Source organism: Canis lupus, chromosome 24 (genome assembly GCF_011100685.1).
Source record: "Canis lupus familiaris isolate Mischka breed German Shepherd chromosome 24, alternate assembly UU_Cfam_GSD_1.0, whole genome shotgun sequence".
Lineage (NCBI taxonomy): Eukaryota > Metazoa > Chordata > Mammalia > Carnivora > Canidae > Canis > Canis lupus.
Window position 1 is genome coordinate 18,443,154 of NC_049245.1, and position 18,484 is coordinate 18,461,637.

Below are 18,484 nucleotides of genomic sequence, written 5' to 3' on the forward strand. Positions count from 1 at the left end.
ATGGGCAGAAAGTCTCGTTCAAGGTATGGGTTGATGTTCATTGTTTTACGTAGGAATATCCAGTTTTTCCGGTACCATGTATTGAAAAGACTTTCCTTTTTCTTTGATCTGTTAGTACACCTTTGTTGAATATCAGTTGACTGTGTATTTACCATTTCCTGCAGGCCTCCATGAATGTTTGGCACTCAGGCAGCTCCTTCATTGTCCCTGTAGTGATTTACAATTTGTAGAGTGTTTTTTTCCATTGGGCAGAGATTATTCAGCAGTGAGGAACAGGGACACTGGTCCCATTGACACATGGGGCAGTGGACACATCCTGAGAACTCCGGTAACCATGCTGAGTCCCACCTTCTTATGATGGGAAGGCCCAGGCAGTGGTCATCTGCTGTCTGCTGACTTCATGCTCAACCCTCTTGTGTATTCCCTTGTGTCCACATGAAGTTTGTCAGGGACATTTTAGAAGAGAAAGTCATCTGCAGCTCTGAATGTGAATGAATTATTCAGCTGCATATTATCTACAGTGCATGGATGACTCGGGATCAGAGGTCAAGAGTAGTGAGCAAGTTACAGAAGGACATGTGTATTAAGATTCTATTATACAAAAGCAAAACAGGGACAGCCTGGGTGGCTCAGCAGTTTAGCGCCACCTTCAGCCCAGGGTGTGATCTTGGAGACCTGGAATCGAGTCCCATGTCGGGCTTCCTGCATGGAGCCTGCTTCTCCATCTGCCTGTGTCTCTGCCTCTCTCTTTCTCTCTATTCTGTGTGTGTGTGTGTGTGTGTGTGTGTGTGTGTCTCATGAATAAATATAATCTTAAAAAAAAAAGCAAAACAGACAAGATCAAATAATATATAGTTTATAGATACATTGAAGTGTGGTAAAACTGTACAGAATTTGGGATGGGTCCCTCTGAGCAGAAAAGAGAAGGCCATTGAGGAAGGACATTTAGGAGGCTTCAGAGGTCCTAGTAATACTTGATTTCTTAGGCTGAGTGGTGAGTGTACAGGGATTGAGATTGTGTTGCTAGATTGTGTTGCTATTGTTTTTCTTTTTTTTTTTTTTTTTAAGGATTTTATTGATTTATTCATGAGAGACACACACACACACAGAGAGAGAGGCAGAGACACAGACAGAGGGAAAAGCAGGCTCCACTCAGGGAACCTGATATGGGACCCCATCCTGGGACTCCAGGATCACGCCCTGGGCCAAAGGCAGGTGCTAAAGCACTGAGCCACCGAGGCATCCCATTATTGTTTTTCTTTAAACTATATGTGTACATTTCACATATTGTCATATAGAATGAAAATTATCTAGCCATTGCATCATATTTCCCCAGCAGTGATAAATGTTCCCTCTTCACACAGGCTGAACCATTGGAGGAGCTTTATTTGTACAGCCAGGTGTCTAAAGGAGGAAAACCAAATTCTTCATTGACACTTGGTATCTTGTTTTGCCCTGAGGTCTCATCCTTCTTTTGGACTCCTGGTGATGCAGAGGTCAATCAGAGACAGAACCATGCCTCAGTCCCTTGCTGCTTCTTGGATAGTGAGGGGGAACTTCCTCTTACCTTGGGTTTTTAGATTCACAGAACAGAGAAGGAATGACAGGCCTTTCAGTAAGGGCACCAGGGACAAGACAAGGAGCCAAGGAGATCTCAAGAGTTAGCTACCTTGGTCACTGAGAAACCTCTGCAAAGGTACATCTCTTCAGACCAAAGTCTGACAGTCACGAATCCAAAGCAAATACTAGAAGTGTCATCACTTCAAGGGGATTAGGATCTGAGAGACCAGGTAACAGGTACTGGACACCCAGTGAGTCACTTCAGTTATTTCATGTGTGCTCTGAGGATAATGATAGTTACTGCTCCCAGAGTCAGGCTAATGGGTAGCTGTGACACAAGACAGCCTCTCTGCACCAGTAGTAAAATCATCTTCCATTTATTGAGTTCCTGCCCTGGGCCATGCCCCATAATGAGTGCTTTTCCAGCACTGCCTTGTGAATTTCTGTCTTCCTCTTTTCCATTTTGTTTCAAGGCTTCAGAGTATATATAGAGAGGAAATGCTGGAGGTAACCTCTTTTATCTGTGCTCTTTTCTGGAAGCTTTGGAAGGATGTTGTCCAGGAGACCTTTAAGTGGTATTTGACTTACTTCTGAGAAACTTCACGTTAGAGCTACACAGGTGGAGGGCGAGCCCAGGTCCTGGAAGGGTACAAGTAGCAAGCAGTAGGAGAGCAGTTCTTATCTCCTAATACCTATTGATCCCTCTTTTCTCTATAAACAGTAGGTAGAGTTATCTTGTGGCTGGAATTGATGAGGTCATAGCGTGAGAAGAGTGCTGAAAATCTTGGCTGGGCCCTGGGGAAGCTGGTGGAGGAGCTTAGACAGAAGAGGAGAGACTCCAGACAGCACTGTAGGTCTCTTGAGGCTAAGAAGCAAAGAGAGGTAGTTGTCAGATAGGCCATTTGGAGAGGGCAAGGGCAAAGGGGGAGGAAACCAGGTAAGAACTCAAGGAGCCCAGATGCCACAGCACCTTGACCCCCTACAGACCTCTGCTCTGTACCTGGCTCCACCGCGAGTAGTTCTGTGACCTTGGGAGAAACTTCTCTACCATATTTTTTTTTTTTTTTTTTTTTTTTTTTTTTTTGTGATAGTCACACAAAGAGAGAGAGAGAGGCAGAGACACAGGCAGAGGGAGAAGCAGGCTCCATGCACTGGGAGCCCGACGTGGGATTCGATCCCGGGTCTCCAAGATCACGCCCTGGGCCAAAGGCAGGCGCTAAACCGCTGCACCACCCAGGGATCCCTTTTTTTTTTTTTTTTTTTTTTTTTTGTGATAGGGAGAAACTTCTCTAAGCTTGAGTCTCCCCATCAGTCCTGAAGAAGATTACCTCTTTGAATTGTTGGAAAGATGGAAAACTATGATGTATAGGACATGCATGGCACAATGGCAAAATATGTTCCTGTCCCTTTCCCTGACAAAACAGAGATTAAAGCATGTCCCATTCTGATGTGGGTGAGAGGAAAATCAGCAATTTCTGAGCTATTGGGGAAAACTGAGGGACTGAGGCTTCAAAAGTTCAGTGATGTCAAAGGATGAGATCGGGGAATGAGATAGCTAAAAGGCTGATGAGATGCTGTAGTCCAAGAGTGGGTTCTAGAGCTGAAGATTTCAGAGGTCATGATGTTCTGGATGCTGTTTTATTGCTGTAGCATTGGAATTGTCCCTACAATCTCCAGAGCTTTGGGGCTACCTTCCTAGAGTTACAGCTCAAGGAATCGGTCCCTCTTCTTTGTCTTCTGTCCTCTACCTTAGCAGTTAAGATATTAATGATAGTATTCCCAAGCTTGTGCCTTGAGCTCCCAAGAAGAATTTTCTCTCTTCTGCAGATGTGAAAACAAAGAAAGGCTGTTAGAAGAATGGAAAGGATATAGCTTGGACCAGCTCCAGAGAACAGCTTTACCAAGAGTCTTACGGGGGCTCTGGGTGCTTCATTTAAGCCTCCAAAGCAAGCCTAGTCTTTTTTTTTTTTTTTAATTTATTTTTTATTGGTGTTCAATAGCAAGCCTAGTCTTAACACTTCTCGTCTTAACTATCCATCCTTTCTTTGGTCTTTCCCCTAGGGCCCCTAACAAGCTATTCTGTATAACCTTGGCCACCTAGGAAAAACAGCTCTCCTTAGACCTGAATCTTTGAACTGAAGAACCCACAACCAGTGTCCACATCCCACCCATCTTGCTTTTGTGAATGTAGAGGAGCAGGCCTCCAGTGTCTACAGAATCCCCTTATTGCCTAACTCAGATGTTCCTTTGCTGGCTACAGAGACCCTTAGGTCTCCTCATCAGTCCTTCAGCTGAGATGCTAGTGCTCTTTGCTGGGCTTTAGGTTAGGGACGTGGTATCATTATAGCCAAGGCACCTTCTGCCAAAATAGGACGAAGGAGAGTCTATAAACTCAGTGGTGGAGCAGACATACCCAGAGTCTTTTTGAGTGTGTTTCCCTGGAAGACAACCAAAAGTGAATGTGAATTTTGCCTCTCCCCCAGCAGTTGGTAGCTTATTCACTTGGTTTTTTTTTTTTTTTTTTTTTTAATTCTTAATGCAGACTCTGATGCCTCTTTTCTCTCTGAAACTCTGGGAGTGTACATTAGCTTCCCCAGAGCACAAGACTCAGCATAAAAATTGTGTGACTTAAGCATCACAAATACGAGGCTCCAGTCACCAGTGTGGTGTGCCCTGGTACCTGCAAAGACACTGAGATCTGGCCCCTAGGATCCAGCCCTCCAGCTCTGACCGCCTCTCTTTTCCTTCCAGGGAAAGTGCACTTCTTCTCTAGTGGTCTTCTGTTTTTTCACCGTCATCACGGAAGTATCATCCTTTCCAAGGATCACATGAATTCCATTTCGTTCTATGATGGGGTAGGTGTGTTTTACCAGTCCATGGCTTTGACATTCAGAAGAATACTCACACCTCTGACATGAAAACCAAGTAACTCCCTGTCCCTCCTTCACCACCATGGGTTAGGGTATCAGGAACCAGCATTGCCCTTGAGGCAGGCAAACAGGGAGTTCCTGGAGAGGCCTGTCTGCTTGTCACCTTCACTGCTCCATTAAGGACTTAGCTAGAGGGATCCACCCTTAGCGCCTGCCTTTGGCCCAGGGCGCGATCCTGGAGACCAGGGATCGAATCCCACGTTGGGCTCCCGGTGCATGGAGCCTGCTTCTCCCTCTGCCTATGTCTCTGCCTCTCTCTCTCTCTCTCTCTCTCTCTCTCTGTGTGTGTGACTATCATAAATAAATAAAAATTTAAAAAAAAAAAAAAAAGGACTTAACTAGAAAAGACTTCTGGGTCAGGAGGGCCAACTGCTACCTATATCCAATTAACTCATCCCCAAAAGGACCAGAAAGTAGGCTAAAGAAGGCCTCAAATGACCCCCTTCACACCCAGGGACACAAAAGCTCACCCACTTAAGACTGGGAAACTGTTCCTCTAGCACTGATAGGACTCCACTTACCCATTAGCATGAGAAAGAATTATAAGTGAACCAGAGAGAAGAGAAATGGCTCACTTTCCCCTTGAGGGCTCAGCCCCACCCACTGACACACTCAGACTTCCCCTCTACCTCTGTGAAAGTTCCACCCCCAGAACCATCCTTTAACTTCATCAGTTTATTTAACACTTTTCCCTCCCCTCACAAGGAAGAAAGCAGCTATGAGTTCTCCCTAGGCTGTACCTCTTGGCCAAGGCACAGCTCATCTCTCAGTATGACATCAGAGTGGAGGGCAGGCCCTCTAACTCTTTGGTTTCAGCCTCAAAACCAGCCTGTTTGGGAGCCAAGACAGAGACTAGGTAAGGTGGTTTGGTCAGATGGCTCCGAAAATAAGTTCTATGAACAATTCAGAGAAAATTTTTTCTTCCACATATAACCTACCACCTTAAAGGGTGTACAGAAATGCAAGCAGGCCAACGAGACAGAAACCATGGCTTTATTAGATGAAAACTCTGATGAGGGAAGAAAAGGTGATTCATTCAAGTTCTGGGCCAGTAAGTTAGCTAATTTGGGGCGGGGGGAATGGATTCTTACCTCATAATCAAAAATCAAAATTAACTTCTGATAGATTAAAATTAAATATTTTTAAATTTTACAAGAAGAAAGAGGAATATAAGAATATAAAATGAATATATATTAAACTTCCAGGGACAGGAAGACTCTGTAAGCTTAGAAATGATATAAGAAATTCTGAAGGAAAAGTCAGATTTGACCACTTAAGGATTTAAAAAATTGGGATGAAAAAAAAATAAATAAATAAAAATAAAAATAAAAAATAAAAAATTGGGATGCCTAGGTGGCTCAGTGGTTGAGCATTTGCCTTTAGTTCAGGTCATGATCCTGGGGTCCTGGGATCAAGTCCCACATGGGGCTCTCTGAGGGGAGCCTGCCTCTCCTTCTGCCTATGTCCCTGCTTCTCTCTCTCTGTGTCTCTCATGAATAAATAAATAAAATCTTAAAAATAAAAAAAAAAAAAGATTTTAAAAATTTTGCCAAAAATTTAAATTATTGACATGTACTTTATATACAATTAACTATGCCCATTTAAAGTTTTGACAGAATGTATACACTCATGAAACCACTGTTATAATTAAAAACAGACAACTTTCATCACCCCTAAAGTTTTCTTTTTTTAAAATATTTATTTTTTCATGAGAGACACAAGAGGCAGAATTTAAAATATTTTATTTATTTTTTCATGAGAGACACAAGAGGCAGAAACATAGGTAGAGGGAGAAGCAGGCTCCCTGTGGGGAGCCGAATGTGGGACCTGATCCCAGGACCCTGGGATTACGCCTTGAGCTGAAGGCAGAAGCTCAACCACTGAACCACCCAGGTACCTCAGCCCTAAAATTTTTTAATACCCTTTTGCAGTTCCTCCTTCTGTCCACTTCTGGCTTTCTGTTACTAGATCAGTTTGCAGTTCTAAAATGTTATATAAATGGGGGTGCCTGGATGGCTCAGTCATTTAAGCATCTGACTCTTGATTTCAGCTCCGGTCATGATCTCAAGGTGCTGGAATGGAATCCTGTGTTGGGTTCCAGAATCAGCAGGGAGTCTGCTTGCAGATTTTCTCCCTCTCCCTCGAACCCTCCCCGTGCTTTCACATGTGCTTGCTCTCTCTCTCAAATGAATAAATAAATCTTTAAGTAAAATGAAGTTATATAAATAGGCATCATACATTCTATACCCTTTTAAGTCTGTCATTTTTCACTCAGTATAATGATTTTTAGATTCATCCATGTCGTTTATATCAAAAGTCTGCTCCTTTTCATTGCTGAGTAGTATTCCATTGTTTGGATATAGCATAAAATTTATCAAACTAATTTTTTTTAAAGATTTTATTTACTTATTCATGAGAGACCCACAGAGAGCGAGGCAGAGACAAAGGCAGAGGGAGAGGTAGGTTCTTCGGGGAGCCTGATACAGGACTCAATCCCAGGACTCTGGGATCATGCCTTGAGCTGAAAGCAAACGCTCAACCACTGAGCCACCCAGGTATCCCTATCAAACTAATTTATGATTTGAAACTCTAAAACGTCAAAGAATTTATTAAAAAGCAAAAAAATAAACTGGATAAAACATTTTTGGTGATTAAAACAAATGAGTTAATATTTCTTTTCCATGAAGAACTCTGTCTTTATTAACATGAGACTAGTTAACAGATATATGGAAGTATATCAGAGACAGCCTCTCACTACTATATATAACAATAAATTGGCAAAAAGTCAATAAAAAGGTCCTGTTGGCAAGGAGAAATGTAATACGAATTTCCAGCCATAGGGGAGGCTTTAGAGTAATGTAGAATACAATCTTTGAAAATATTTACTGATAGTTTGTAGCAAGTTGGCAGATGCTGATACCACTGATCAGTTTTGACAGAATGTATACGCTCATGAAACCACTGTTATAATTAAAAACAGACAACTTTCATCACCCCTAAAGTTTTCTTTTTGTATTTTTATTTATTTATTTATTTATTTAATTTTTTTTATTTATGATAGTCATACAGAGAGAGAGAGAGAGAGAGGCAGAGACATAGGCAGAGAGAGAAGCAGGCTCCATGCACCGGGAGCCCGACGTGGGACTCGATCCCGGGTCTCCAGGGATCCGTGTCCTGGGCCAAAGGCAGGCGCCAAACCGCTGCGCCACCCAGGGATCCCTAAAGTTTTCTTTTTTTAAAGATTTTATTTATTTATGATAGTATCATAAATTTATGATACTATTATGATACTATCATAAATTAAGTTTTAAAACTTAATTTAGTTTTAAAAGCAAGATACAGAATTAAAAAAGAAGATACAGAATTAAAAAAATAGTATTTTATACTGCCTTAAAAAAGCAATTAGGGGATCCCTGGGTGGCTCAGCAGTTTGCCGCCTGCCTTCAGCCTGGGACGTGATCCTGGAGTCCTGGGATCAAGTTCCGCGTCAGGCTCCCTGCATGGAGCCTGCTTCTCCCTCTGCCTGTGTCTTTGCTCTCTCTCTCTGTGTCTCTCATGAATAAATAAATAAAATCTTAAAAAAAAAAAAAAAAGAATTAAGTAAGTGAATAGGAAAAAAAGACTAGAAGGAAAACTACTAAAATGTTAGTTCTGGTTGAGTTTAGGCAATGGGACTTTGACTTGATTTTTTTAATCTCCTCTATTCTATTTACTACTTTTTCAAAATTTTAATTAGTGAACATGTATTACTTTTATAATGAAAATTTAGGGATTCCTGGGTGGCGCAGCGGTTTGGCGCCTGCCTTTGGCCCAGGGCGCGATCCTGGAGACCCAGGATCGAATCCCACATCGGGCTGCCGGTGCATGGAGCCTGCTTCTCCCTCTGCCTGTGTCTCTGCCTCTCTCTCTCTCTCTCTCTGTATCTGTCATAAATAAATAAAATATTTTTAAAAAATTTATAATGAAAATTTAAATGTTAAAAGATCCTTTTCCCTAAGATCAGGACCATGACAAAGATGCTCATTTTTGCCATTTCTTTTTTTCTTTTTTTCTTTTTTTTTTTTTTTTTTTATTGTTAAAAGAGTTTAGGGCAGCCCGGGTGGCTCAGCAGTTTAGCACCTGCCTTCATCCCAGGGTGTGATCCTGGAGACCCGGGATCGAGTCCCACGTCAGACTCCCTGCATGGAGCCTATTTTTCCCTCTGCCTGTGTCTCTGCCTCACTCTCTCTCTCTCTCTGTGTCTCTCATGAATAAATAAATAAAATCTTTTTTAAAAGATTTTAAAAGAGAGTAAGAGAGAGAGATCACGAGCAGTGGGGTGAGGGGCAGAGGGAGAAGTAGACTCTCTGCTGAGCAGGGAGCCTGATTCAGGGCTCGATCCCAGGATTCCAGGATCATGACCTTAGCCAAAGGCAGATACTTAACTGAGCCACCCAAGGGCCCCCATTTTTGCCATTTATATTCAATATAGTATTGGAAGTTATAGCTAGAGCAATTAGGCAAGAAAAAGAATCAGAAGGCATCTAAATTGAAAGGGAAGAAGTTCTCTCTTCACAGATGACATGATCTTACATGTAGAAAACCCTAAAGATTCCACACAACAAAACTGCTAGAATTAATTAAATGATTTCACCAAAGTTGCAGGATACAAAATTGACACAATAAAATCAGTTGCACCCTAGCATTGGCCAATCTGAAAAAGTAAGAAAACAATTCCATTTACAGTAACACCAAAAAGAATAAATTACTTAAGAATAAATTTAACCAAAGAGGTGAAAGACTTGCGCACTAAAAACTACAAAACAAAATAGAGAAGTTCTAGATAAATGGAAAGACACCCCATGTTCATAGATAGAAAGACTTAACATTGTTAAGACCACAATTCTACCCAAAGCAGTCTACAGATTCAGTGCAATTCCTATCAAAATTCAGTGGTATTTTTTACAGAAATAGAAAAATCCATTCTGAAATTCATATGGAATCTCATGGTATCCCCAAATAATCAAAATAATCTTAAAAAAGAATAAAGTTAGAAGACTCACACTTTCTTATTTCAAAACTTACTACAAAGCTACAGTAATTAAACAACAGTGTGGTATTGGCATAAAGTCAGACGTATAGACCAATGTAATAGATCAGAAATAAACTTTCACCTGTGTAGCCAAATGATTTTCTACAAGGGTGCCACGGCCGTTCAATGGGGAAAGGACAGTCTTTTCAACAAATGTGCTAGGAAAATTAGACATCCACATGGAAAAGAATGAAGTTAGATCCTTACTTTATGCCATATAAAAAAAATTAACTCAACATGCAGCATAGGCTTAAATGTAAGAGCCAACGCTATTAAACTCTTAGAAGAAAACATAGAAATAAAGCCCTCGTGACCTTGAAGTAGGCAGTGATTTCTTGGATATGACACCAAAACACAACAAAAGAAAAAATATATAAAAACTTATGTGTATCAAAGTACATTATCAAGAAAGTGAAAACAGGGTACCTGGGCAGCTTAGTTGGTTAAGTGTCTGCCTTCAGTTCAGGTCATGATCCCAGGGTCCTGGGATGAAGTTCTGCATCAGGTCTCTGCTCAGCAGCAAGTTGACTTCTCCCTCTCCTTCTGTGATCTCTTTCACTCTCTCTCTCAAATCAATTAATTAATTTTTTAAATAAGAAAGTGAAAACAAACCCACAAAATGGGAGAAAATATTTACAAATCATGGTTCATCTGGCCGGCTTGGTAGAGCATGTGAGTCTTGATTCTGGGGTCATGAGTTCAAGCCTCACATTGGGTATAGAGCCTACTTTTTAAAAGAATCCTGGAGGGCGGGGAAAAAAAAAGGAAAAGAATCCTGGGCAGCATGGGTGGCTCAGCAGGGGCAGCCTGGGTGGCTCAGCAGTTTAGCGCCACCTGCAGCCCCAGGCGTGATCCTGGAGACCCAGGATCGAGTCCCATGTCGGGTTCCCTGCATGGAACCTGCTTCTCTCTCTGCCTGTGTAAATAAAATCTTAAAAAAAAAAAAAAAAAAAAAAAAAAGATTCCTGTATCAGGGCACCTGGGTGGCTCAGCATTTGGGCACCCAGTTTGACTTTGGTTCAGGTCATGATCTCAGGGTTGTGAGATCGAGCCCCGCATTGGTCTCTGTGCTTGGTGGGGGTCTCCTTGAGATTCTCTCTCTCCCTCTTTTTTCCTCCCCCCCTCCGCCATTAAAATAAAAAAAAAATTTTAGGTTTTTATTTATTTATTTATTCATTCAGAGAGAGCGAGAGAGAGGCAGAGACACAGGCAGAGGGAGAAGCAGGCTCCATGCCGGAAGCCTGACGTGGGACTCGATCCCGGGTCTCCAGGATCACACCCCGGGCTGCAGGTGGCGCTAAACCGCTGCGCCACCAGGGCTACCCAAATTTTTAAAGAATATATATCTGATTAGAGATTGATACCATAGAAAAAATTTTGAGATGACTTTTTCAGTTTAGTAGAAAAGACCCTTGCACTTCCTGTATCTCCCCTAACTGGGTATTGGAAAGCACATCTATCACTGGACCCCAGTGAACCACTTAATGTGAAATAAATTACAGTGAAATTCACCACACGTGTTCTGACAGTGTTGTGAGGGTTAGTGTCATGCAAATAATTTTTCTCACTGATGCTCCATCTTTTTCTCTTCAGGATTCCACAAGTGTTGTTGCTGTCCTTCTGATAGACTTCAAAAGCTCATTGCTTCCTCATCTCCCAGTTCATTTCCGTGGATCAAGCAATTTTCTGATGATTGCCCTTTTCCCCAAATCAAAGATATACCAAGCATTTTACTCAGAGGTAACACCAATCATCAGCAAAACAAATACTACTTTTTTTTCCCTTAGGAGTTTCGATGGTAAGGCCATATCTCAGGACTAACAATGAAGTGATGAGAGGTAGAACTGGGAGGGCTGATAGAGGTGGCTGCTTCTAATCCCCTTGGGTCCTGGAATGGTGCTTTTGTTATCTCTCATTTGAGAGATGAGAACCTAAAGGAACTTAACAAAAGGCTTTTTAGCTGCTAAGACAAATCTTTGTCCTTTTAAATCCTAATTAGACACCTTTTTCTTTTAGCTACTTTATTGAATTATTTGGCCCTATCTGCTGGATCAGAGCTCTCTACCCTACCCTGGTCTCTCCCTTCCCATGGTTTACAGGCCCTCCCCTTGTTAATGGTCCCACCTGGCAGGCTGCATGTTATAGGCAATTCCATACAGATTGCATAAGTGAGGGAGCTTACCAAGAATTATACAACCCACTTGGAGACCAAGCAGTAGCCAAAGTTAAACAGATGGCCAGCCTCATGACTGCTGGCAGTGCTCAGAAAGATCTGATTACAGCAGCTTGTGAGGAGACAGTATCCCTCTCTCAGGCCAGATTGATGGAACACGGAAGAGAGAAGAACTGGCCTGGCTACAGAATGGCATCTCAGGCTAGGCCTTGTCTCCTTCTTACTGCCTACTGGTCCTTCCTACCTTTATGTGCTTATCCTTTCAATCCAGGAGCACATAGAGACAGCCCTTTCGATTCTCTTCAGTCATCCCTCTGCCCCTAGGCAGGACTTGTGTGAACTGCTCCTTCTGGTCTTGTCCCCAGGGAAGAACATGCCTCTGCTGCCAGAACAGTGTTACCTGACACCTTTCTCCATGCTTCCTGGCCTCTAAAGAAGCAGAATCCCTAGGAGAGGAACCCAGAAAGAAATTCTAGTTTTGAAAAATACAGAACAAAATTGCTCCAGGCCTCTATTTTTGAAACAAACTTGTTTGTTATGATGGTTTTTCTCTGTACTGACAGTCTAGATTTTCAACAACCATCAAATCCCCATGTGGATTCCATATCCTGTTGTTGGGTTTAAAGTGTTCTTTGCTCAAATTCTGTTTTGTTTAGGTCTTCTCCCCCTGGCAACAGCAGGCTAACTCAGGGCTGTCTTTAAAAGTGATCCAGGAAGATGGATTATCTGTGGAACAAAAGAGATTGTAAGTGGCTGCCTTCAGTGTTTATGCTTGTTTCCTTAAGCTGTGTGTGTCTGTTCTCTCTGCAGGACAACTTATGTAACACAGGGGTCTTGGCTTCTGAAAGGGCCAGCACAGTCATTTCAGTGCTGCCACTTGCAGGTAGCCAGTGCCCTAGGGGAAATAGAAGTCAGGAGAGATGAAATCCACCAAGAATCAGAAACCCATAATATTACCAAGGGTTTCAGGTGAAACTTCCTCCGTGCACACACCAATCATCACATACTAATGCCGTATTGTATTTAAGTCAGTGAGATGCTTGTTTTGGAAGTGTTGACTCTGTCACGGGACCCTGGCTTGAAAGCATCAGAACAAGTTATGTAAAGTATGTATGCTATAGGGAGATGGAGTTCTAATCTGTGAACTTTTGATATTCCAGACACTCCAGTGCCCAGAAGCTCTTCAGTGTCCTAAGCCATTCTACTGGGGAGAAACAGAGTCCTCTAAAACTACTCCCAGCCAAACTTCCAGAGCTAGACTGGTGAGCTCTGGTTTTCTATTTATAGGTATTTAATTTCTGGCTTTTGAAATGTCAGAAACCTCAGTGTTGGTCCTTTCTAAGCTCCTTTTTCTTCATAGCTTCTTAGGGATCAGCATAAAAGGTAGTAGTGACATACCATGTACAATTTTATTCTGTAGAGAGAATCTCTAAGGTTTCTTTTTTAGCAACAAAATAATGACTTTCTCATGTAAAAGAACACATGCAGGCAGGCAAGGCTGGTGATGGTAACATAATAGCATTGTCGTTGATTTTCTAGGTTTCTTCAGCATTTTGCCATCAGCAGCATTAGTCGGGAGCCAGTAATGAGAACCCATCTCCCTGTTCTGCTGCAGCAAGCTGAAATCAACCCTACTCACCAAGTAGAAAATGACAAGGTACAGCAGCTCAGCAAATATGCTGGGAATTCACAGGAAGATAATCCTAATAGGCTGCCCTTGGATCTTCTTTGTCAGTTAACAAAAAGAGCTCCGGTGGAATCCCTTTTGTAAGACTCTCCACCTCCTAGGGTATTGGTAGAATAATACACATGAAACCTGCTCTATACAATGAGTATGTACAGGCGTCTGCAGTGTCCCCAGCCAAGTCCCTCAGCAGCCATAAAAGCCTGGCACCCCTGGCTGTGTCTCCCCTGGCTTCTCCATGTCTTTCAAATTCTTGCTCAGTGCTCTCATGCTGTCAGCTTTTTCTGTTTGTGACAAGGACTTACCTGGCAGTAGGTGACACATTGAAGTTAATAAGACGAGGAAGGGCCTTATTAGTTGGCCTTGCTGGCATCACTAGAGTAAGGTGATACTTCATAAATATTGTCTTCCCAAGAGTGGATTTTAATCCGCTCCCATCTCACATGCCTCTTCTCCTTACCCCTCCCACCATTTCTTCAGAACCAGATGTCATAAGATGCTCAGAGAGGGCATTTATTTATATGCAAACCTAGAAGACAGCTGCAAAAGATAATAGGAACACTGGGGTACCTGGGTGGCTGAGTGGTTGAGCGTCTGCTTTTGGCTCAGGTAATGATCCCGGGATCCAGGGATCAAGTCCCGCACCAGGTTCCCTGCAGGGAGCCTGCTTTTCCCTCTGCCTACGTCTCTCCCTCTGTGTGTGTGTGTCTCCCTCATGAATCAATAAATAAAATCTTTAAAAAGAGAGATAATAGGAGCACTAAGCATGTAGAAGCCTTGATTTTCCCTTAGGCAAGAGTTTAAAAATGAAAACGTCTCCCAGTTGTATTTTATTAAAAGGGTGCTATAGAACTGATCTGAAAGTAAGGTATCTGGCTCTAAGCACAGATGCTGTGATTTGAGAGGCAGGGGCCTGGGTGCCGAGGAATAGGAACCAAGGTAAGGAGGAGATAAAGAAAAAGTTTCAGGGATCCCTGGGTGGCCCAGCGGTTTAGTGCCTGCCTTTGGCCCAGGGTCTGATCCTGGAGACCCAGGATCGAGTCCAACGTCGGGCTCCCTGCATGGAGCCTGCTTCTCCCTCTGCCTGTGTCTCTGCCTCTCTCTCTCTCTCTCTCTCTCATGAATAAACAAATAAAATCTTAAAAAAAAAAAGTTGCATGGAGTATAGTCCAAAGGGGCAGAAAGGGACACAGAGTAGGGGCCTGGTTGGAGGGGAATAAGAAGAACTTCTGGTTCCCAGAAAAGAAGAGGGATCCTCAGCCATCTCTGTACTGAAGTGAACTAGCTCAAGTGATGAGTGCCACCATGCTGAGCTTTAGTCTGAGTTATCTGTGACCTGGCCTGTTCCTGGTGAGTCTTTTATATTGTGAAAGAAAACACATGCTTTGTCCTTTATGCCAATACCATTCAGGGATTGCAGGGTTCCTTCCCTCCCTTCCTCAACCCCTGTCAATACCATTCAGGGATTGCACAGTCCAATCTGCTCCTCTTCTGCTAGTCATGACTCAAGAGTGCTTCCTACACTCTGTTTCCTTAGGACAGATTGGGCAGCCAGATGGAAATATCCCCATGCCACTCCTTCGCTGAGCTTACTTACCACACCAGTTTAGCCTGTGGCATTTTGTCTCAGACCTCCTTTCTGCCTAGTGTTTTCTGTTGTATTTTAACTGATCTAGTCAAACCTGCTCTGTGGAAATTGTATTAGTAACACTACATTGTATATGGTGTTTGCTATTCTAAGCACTTTACATATATTAACTCATTTAATCATCACACCCACCTTGCAAGATAGGTTCTGTTATTAGCCCAAGGTCACATAGCTAGGAGAGTACTGGTGCTGAGTTTCAGACCCATGGAACCTGGCTCCAGAAATCAATTCTCTTAACTTTTCACACAATGCCATCTCACAGTTGAATGACAAACCCACATAACTTTTCTTTTTGTAGGTAATTATCAGCATTGTAACTGGCCTCCCAGGCTGTCATGCTAGCGAGCTCTGTGCTTTTCTGGTCACTCTGCATAAGGAATATGGCAGGTTAGTATGGCTGCTGCCTTTGCTTTGGGGAAAGGGATACTTTGCCCGGGCCTCATAGGGACTGGGAAACCTTCAACATGTACTGGCTTTTGGTGTGATTGGTGTCAGCATAGTAGCCAATTAACATATTTGTGCGGAGCACTTCCTGTATGTCAGGCACTGTTCTAAGTGTGGGTGACAAATGAAACAAACGGACTAGAAAGTCTCTGCCCTTGTGGAACTTACATTCTAGTTTGGGAATACTATTAACCAGATAAGGAAAGTAGTAGCAGCTAGTGCAAAGTGCTATGGACAAAACAAAGCAGAAAAGAGAGTAGAGGGAGTGCCGAGCTGGGGGAGGGATTCCAGTTTTAAATTGGGGGCTCAGGGAACGTCTCACTGAGAAGGGGACATTTGAGCAGAAGCCTGAGGAAGGGCAGCCCCAGTGGCTCAGGTTTGGCACCGCCTTCCGCCCAGGGCCTGATTCTGGAGACCCGGGATCAAGTCCCATGTCGGGCTCCGTGCCTGAAGCCTGCTTCTCCCTCTGCCTGTGTCTCTGCCTCTCTCTGTGTGTTTCTCACATGAATAAATAAATAAAATCTTAGAAAAAAAAAAAAAGAAGCCTGAGGAAATGAGTGAACCTTTGGAAATCTGGAGACGAGCACCGTAGAGCACTTTGCCAGCACAGGCAAAAGCCTGAGAGTGTGCCTAGTCAGCAGGGCAGTTCAGGACCAGGGTGATTAGAACTTGGGAGATGCTGGTGGATGTGATCTGTCCCTGACCACAAGGGGACTGCGTCAATTCCAGTGTAGCTAGGACATGTCGACTTAGGGGAAATTGAGGAAATCATTTCATCCATCACTTTCATATGGCCAGCAGATTATTAAACAACCCTGGCTAACTGAACAGACATTTATTTATTTATTTATTTAGTTAGTTAGTTAGTTAGTTAGTAGTTTTAACTTATTCATGAGAGACACAGAGAGAGGCAGAGACACGGGCAGAGGGAGAAGCAGGCTCCATGCAGGGAGCCCAACATGGGACTCGACCCTGGGTCTCTAGGATCACGCCCCTGGCTGAAGGTGGCACCAAACCGCTGAGCCACCCGGGCTGCCCTGAACAGACATTTAATATCTAGTCAGTCTATCTTGAAGTAAGGCATCCTGCAGGAGGCTGTAAAGAATGGAGAAGATGGAAATCACCTAGAAGTTTGAGAGTTCAGAGAAATTTGGGAGGCTGGACAGGTTTTAGATGCTAGGGAAATATTGGGCCTTATCTAAATACTAAGTAGCTAGCCAATTCCTCCCTCATATCCATTGCTTTTGTTGTAGAAATAATCTGAATTCTTCACCCTTCTCACTGCACCAGACTGAAACCATTTTACTGGATAGTCCTTCAGGAAATGACTGCCTGGTCAGGGGTCTTTCTCCACTCCAAAGTCTGATTAATGGTCATGTGCTTAACCGCTGTGGCAAGGCATTTCCTATCAAAAGTTCCAGTGATAGTGGTTTCAAGATAATGGAGCTCCCCAGCCAGTGCTAGGATTGCTTTCTCCTGTGCAGGGTTACTGGGCAGAATGTCTGTAGGACTTCTGGTCACATTTGTATCCACTGGCTGAGCCTGTGGGGCCAGGCCATCAGGTGGCCCCCACACTGAGATTATACTTGCCATTTCCAGGTGGATGGTATACCGCCAAATCATGGACAGCTCCGAATGTTTTCATGCTGCCCACTTTCAGAGATACCTTGCCAGTGTCCTGGAGGCCCAGCAGAACCGCTCTGCCCGCCAGTCAGCCTACATCCGCAAGAAGACCCGACTGCTGGTGATATTACAAGGGTGAGTACTAAAAGTCTTCTGCGGACAATGGGGTGTGATGATGACCTTGCCATTACTGTTATTTGTACACAGCTAGCCTAGGGCATAGAACAATCTCTACATATTCATGATCAGAGTCTGCACCACCCAGAAAGACCTTAGAGAAGTAAAGACTCTGGTTACTGTCTTGTGGCCCAGAGTGACTGCTATAGCTTGCACAGAAGTTTTAAGTTTGGTTTCAGGGCATCTGGGTGGCTCAGTCAGTTAAGTATCTAACTCTTGATTTTATCTCAGGTCATGATTTCAGGGCTATGAGATCAAGCTCCACATCAGGTTCCACACTGGGCATGGAGCTTGCTTAAGATTCTCTCTCTCCCTCTCTCTCAACCTTCCCCCTCCTCTAAAAAATTAAATTAAATTAAAATTAAGTTTGGTTTCAGTATTATGGTATCCCCAGAAGGTAGAGAATTAGAGAAGAGATTTTCAGGGCAAGAGTTTTTGATAATTCTCATAACAACAGTAAACCCTAAGCCTCTTCCTTTGCCATCTGTTTTAGTACTTCCTCATGTGGAGTTGCAGAGACAGCCCCCACACTCTGCAGTCTTGAGCCCCACCATCCCCAGGATGGCTGGTCCAGAAAGGTTTCTTGGGACCATCAGTGGGGAGCATAAATAGTCCAGCTGGGCAGTGGGGGGGGCTCCCTGTGAGGACAGGTTTGACAGAGTGAGTACTAATACTTTAAGGACCCTGGCTGCAAGGAGCTTACCTTGATCTATTCTAAGGCCTTCCAGGGAGGAGTCCTGTGCAGGCCCACCACTTACCAGGCCCAGAGGAGAACATGCCAGGTCAGGAAAACACAGGCTATGGGTCTTCACAATGGCTAGTAATACAGAAGCTTTTGGCAGTTCTCACAAAGTGCTTTTATGCTATGCTGTGTTTTTTGTGCTTAGAATTACTATTTGCAGGGATCCCTGGGTGGCGCAGCGGTTTGGCGCCTGCCTTTGGCCCAGGGTGCGATCCTGGAGACCCCGGATCGAATCCCATGTCAGGCTCCCGGTGCATGGAGCCTGCTTCTCCCTCTGCCTGTGTCTCTGCCTCTCTCTCTCTCTATGTGACTATCATAAATAAATAAAAAAAAATAAAAAAAAAAAGAATTACTATTTGCAATTGGCTAATTGTTTCCAGTAAAGAGTAGGCCCAGATCCAAAGCCCTATTGAGTCTCCTGGGTGGATGGTG

General features: G+C 43.4%; 1 protein-coding gene across 3 annotated transcripts in view; it reads left to right on the plus strand.

Moving 5' to 3' along the window:
* C24H20orf194 (chromosome 24 C20orf194 homolog) overlaps window positions 1-18,484 on the plus strand; it is a 141,657-nt gene that overhangs the window by 82,401 nt on the left and 40,772 nt on the right. For all 3 annotated transcript variants that reach the window (XM_038571737.1, XM_038571738.1, XM_038571740.1), the window contains exons 21-27: window positions 4,312-4,415; window positions 11,155-11,301; window positions 12,391-12,479; window positions 12,895-12,996; window positions 13,274-13,391; window positions 15,365-15,453; window positions 17,110-17,268. In XM_038571737.1, the coding sequence (XP_038427665.1) occupies window positions 4,312-4,415; window positions 11,155-11,301; window positions 12,391-12,479; window positions 12,895-12,996; window positions 13,274-13,391; window positions 15,365-15,453; window positions 17,110-17,268 (808 nt within the window). The remainder of the gene's footprint in view (window positions 1-4,311; window positions 4,416-11,154; window positions 11,302-12,390; window positions 12,480-12,894; window positions 12,997-13,273; window positions 13,392-15,364; window positions 15,454-17,109; window positions 17,269-18,484) is intronic.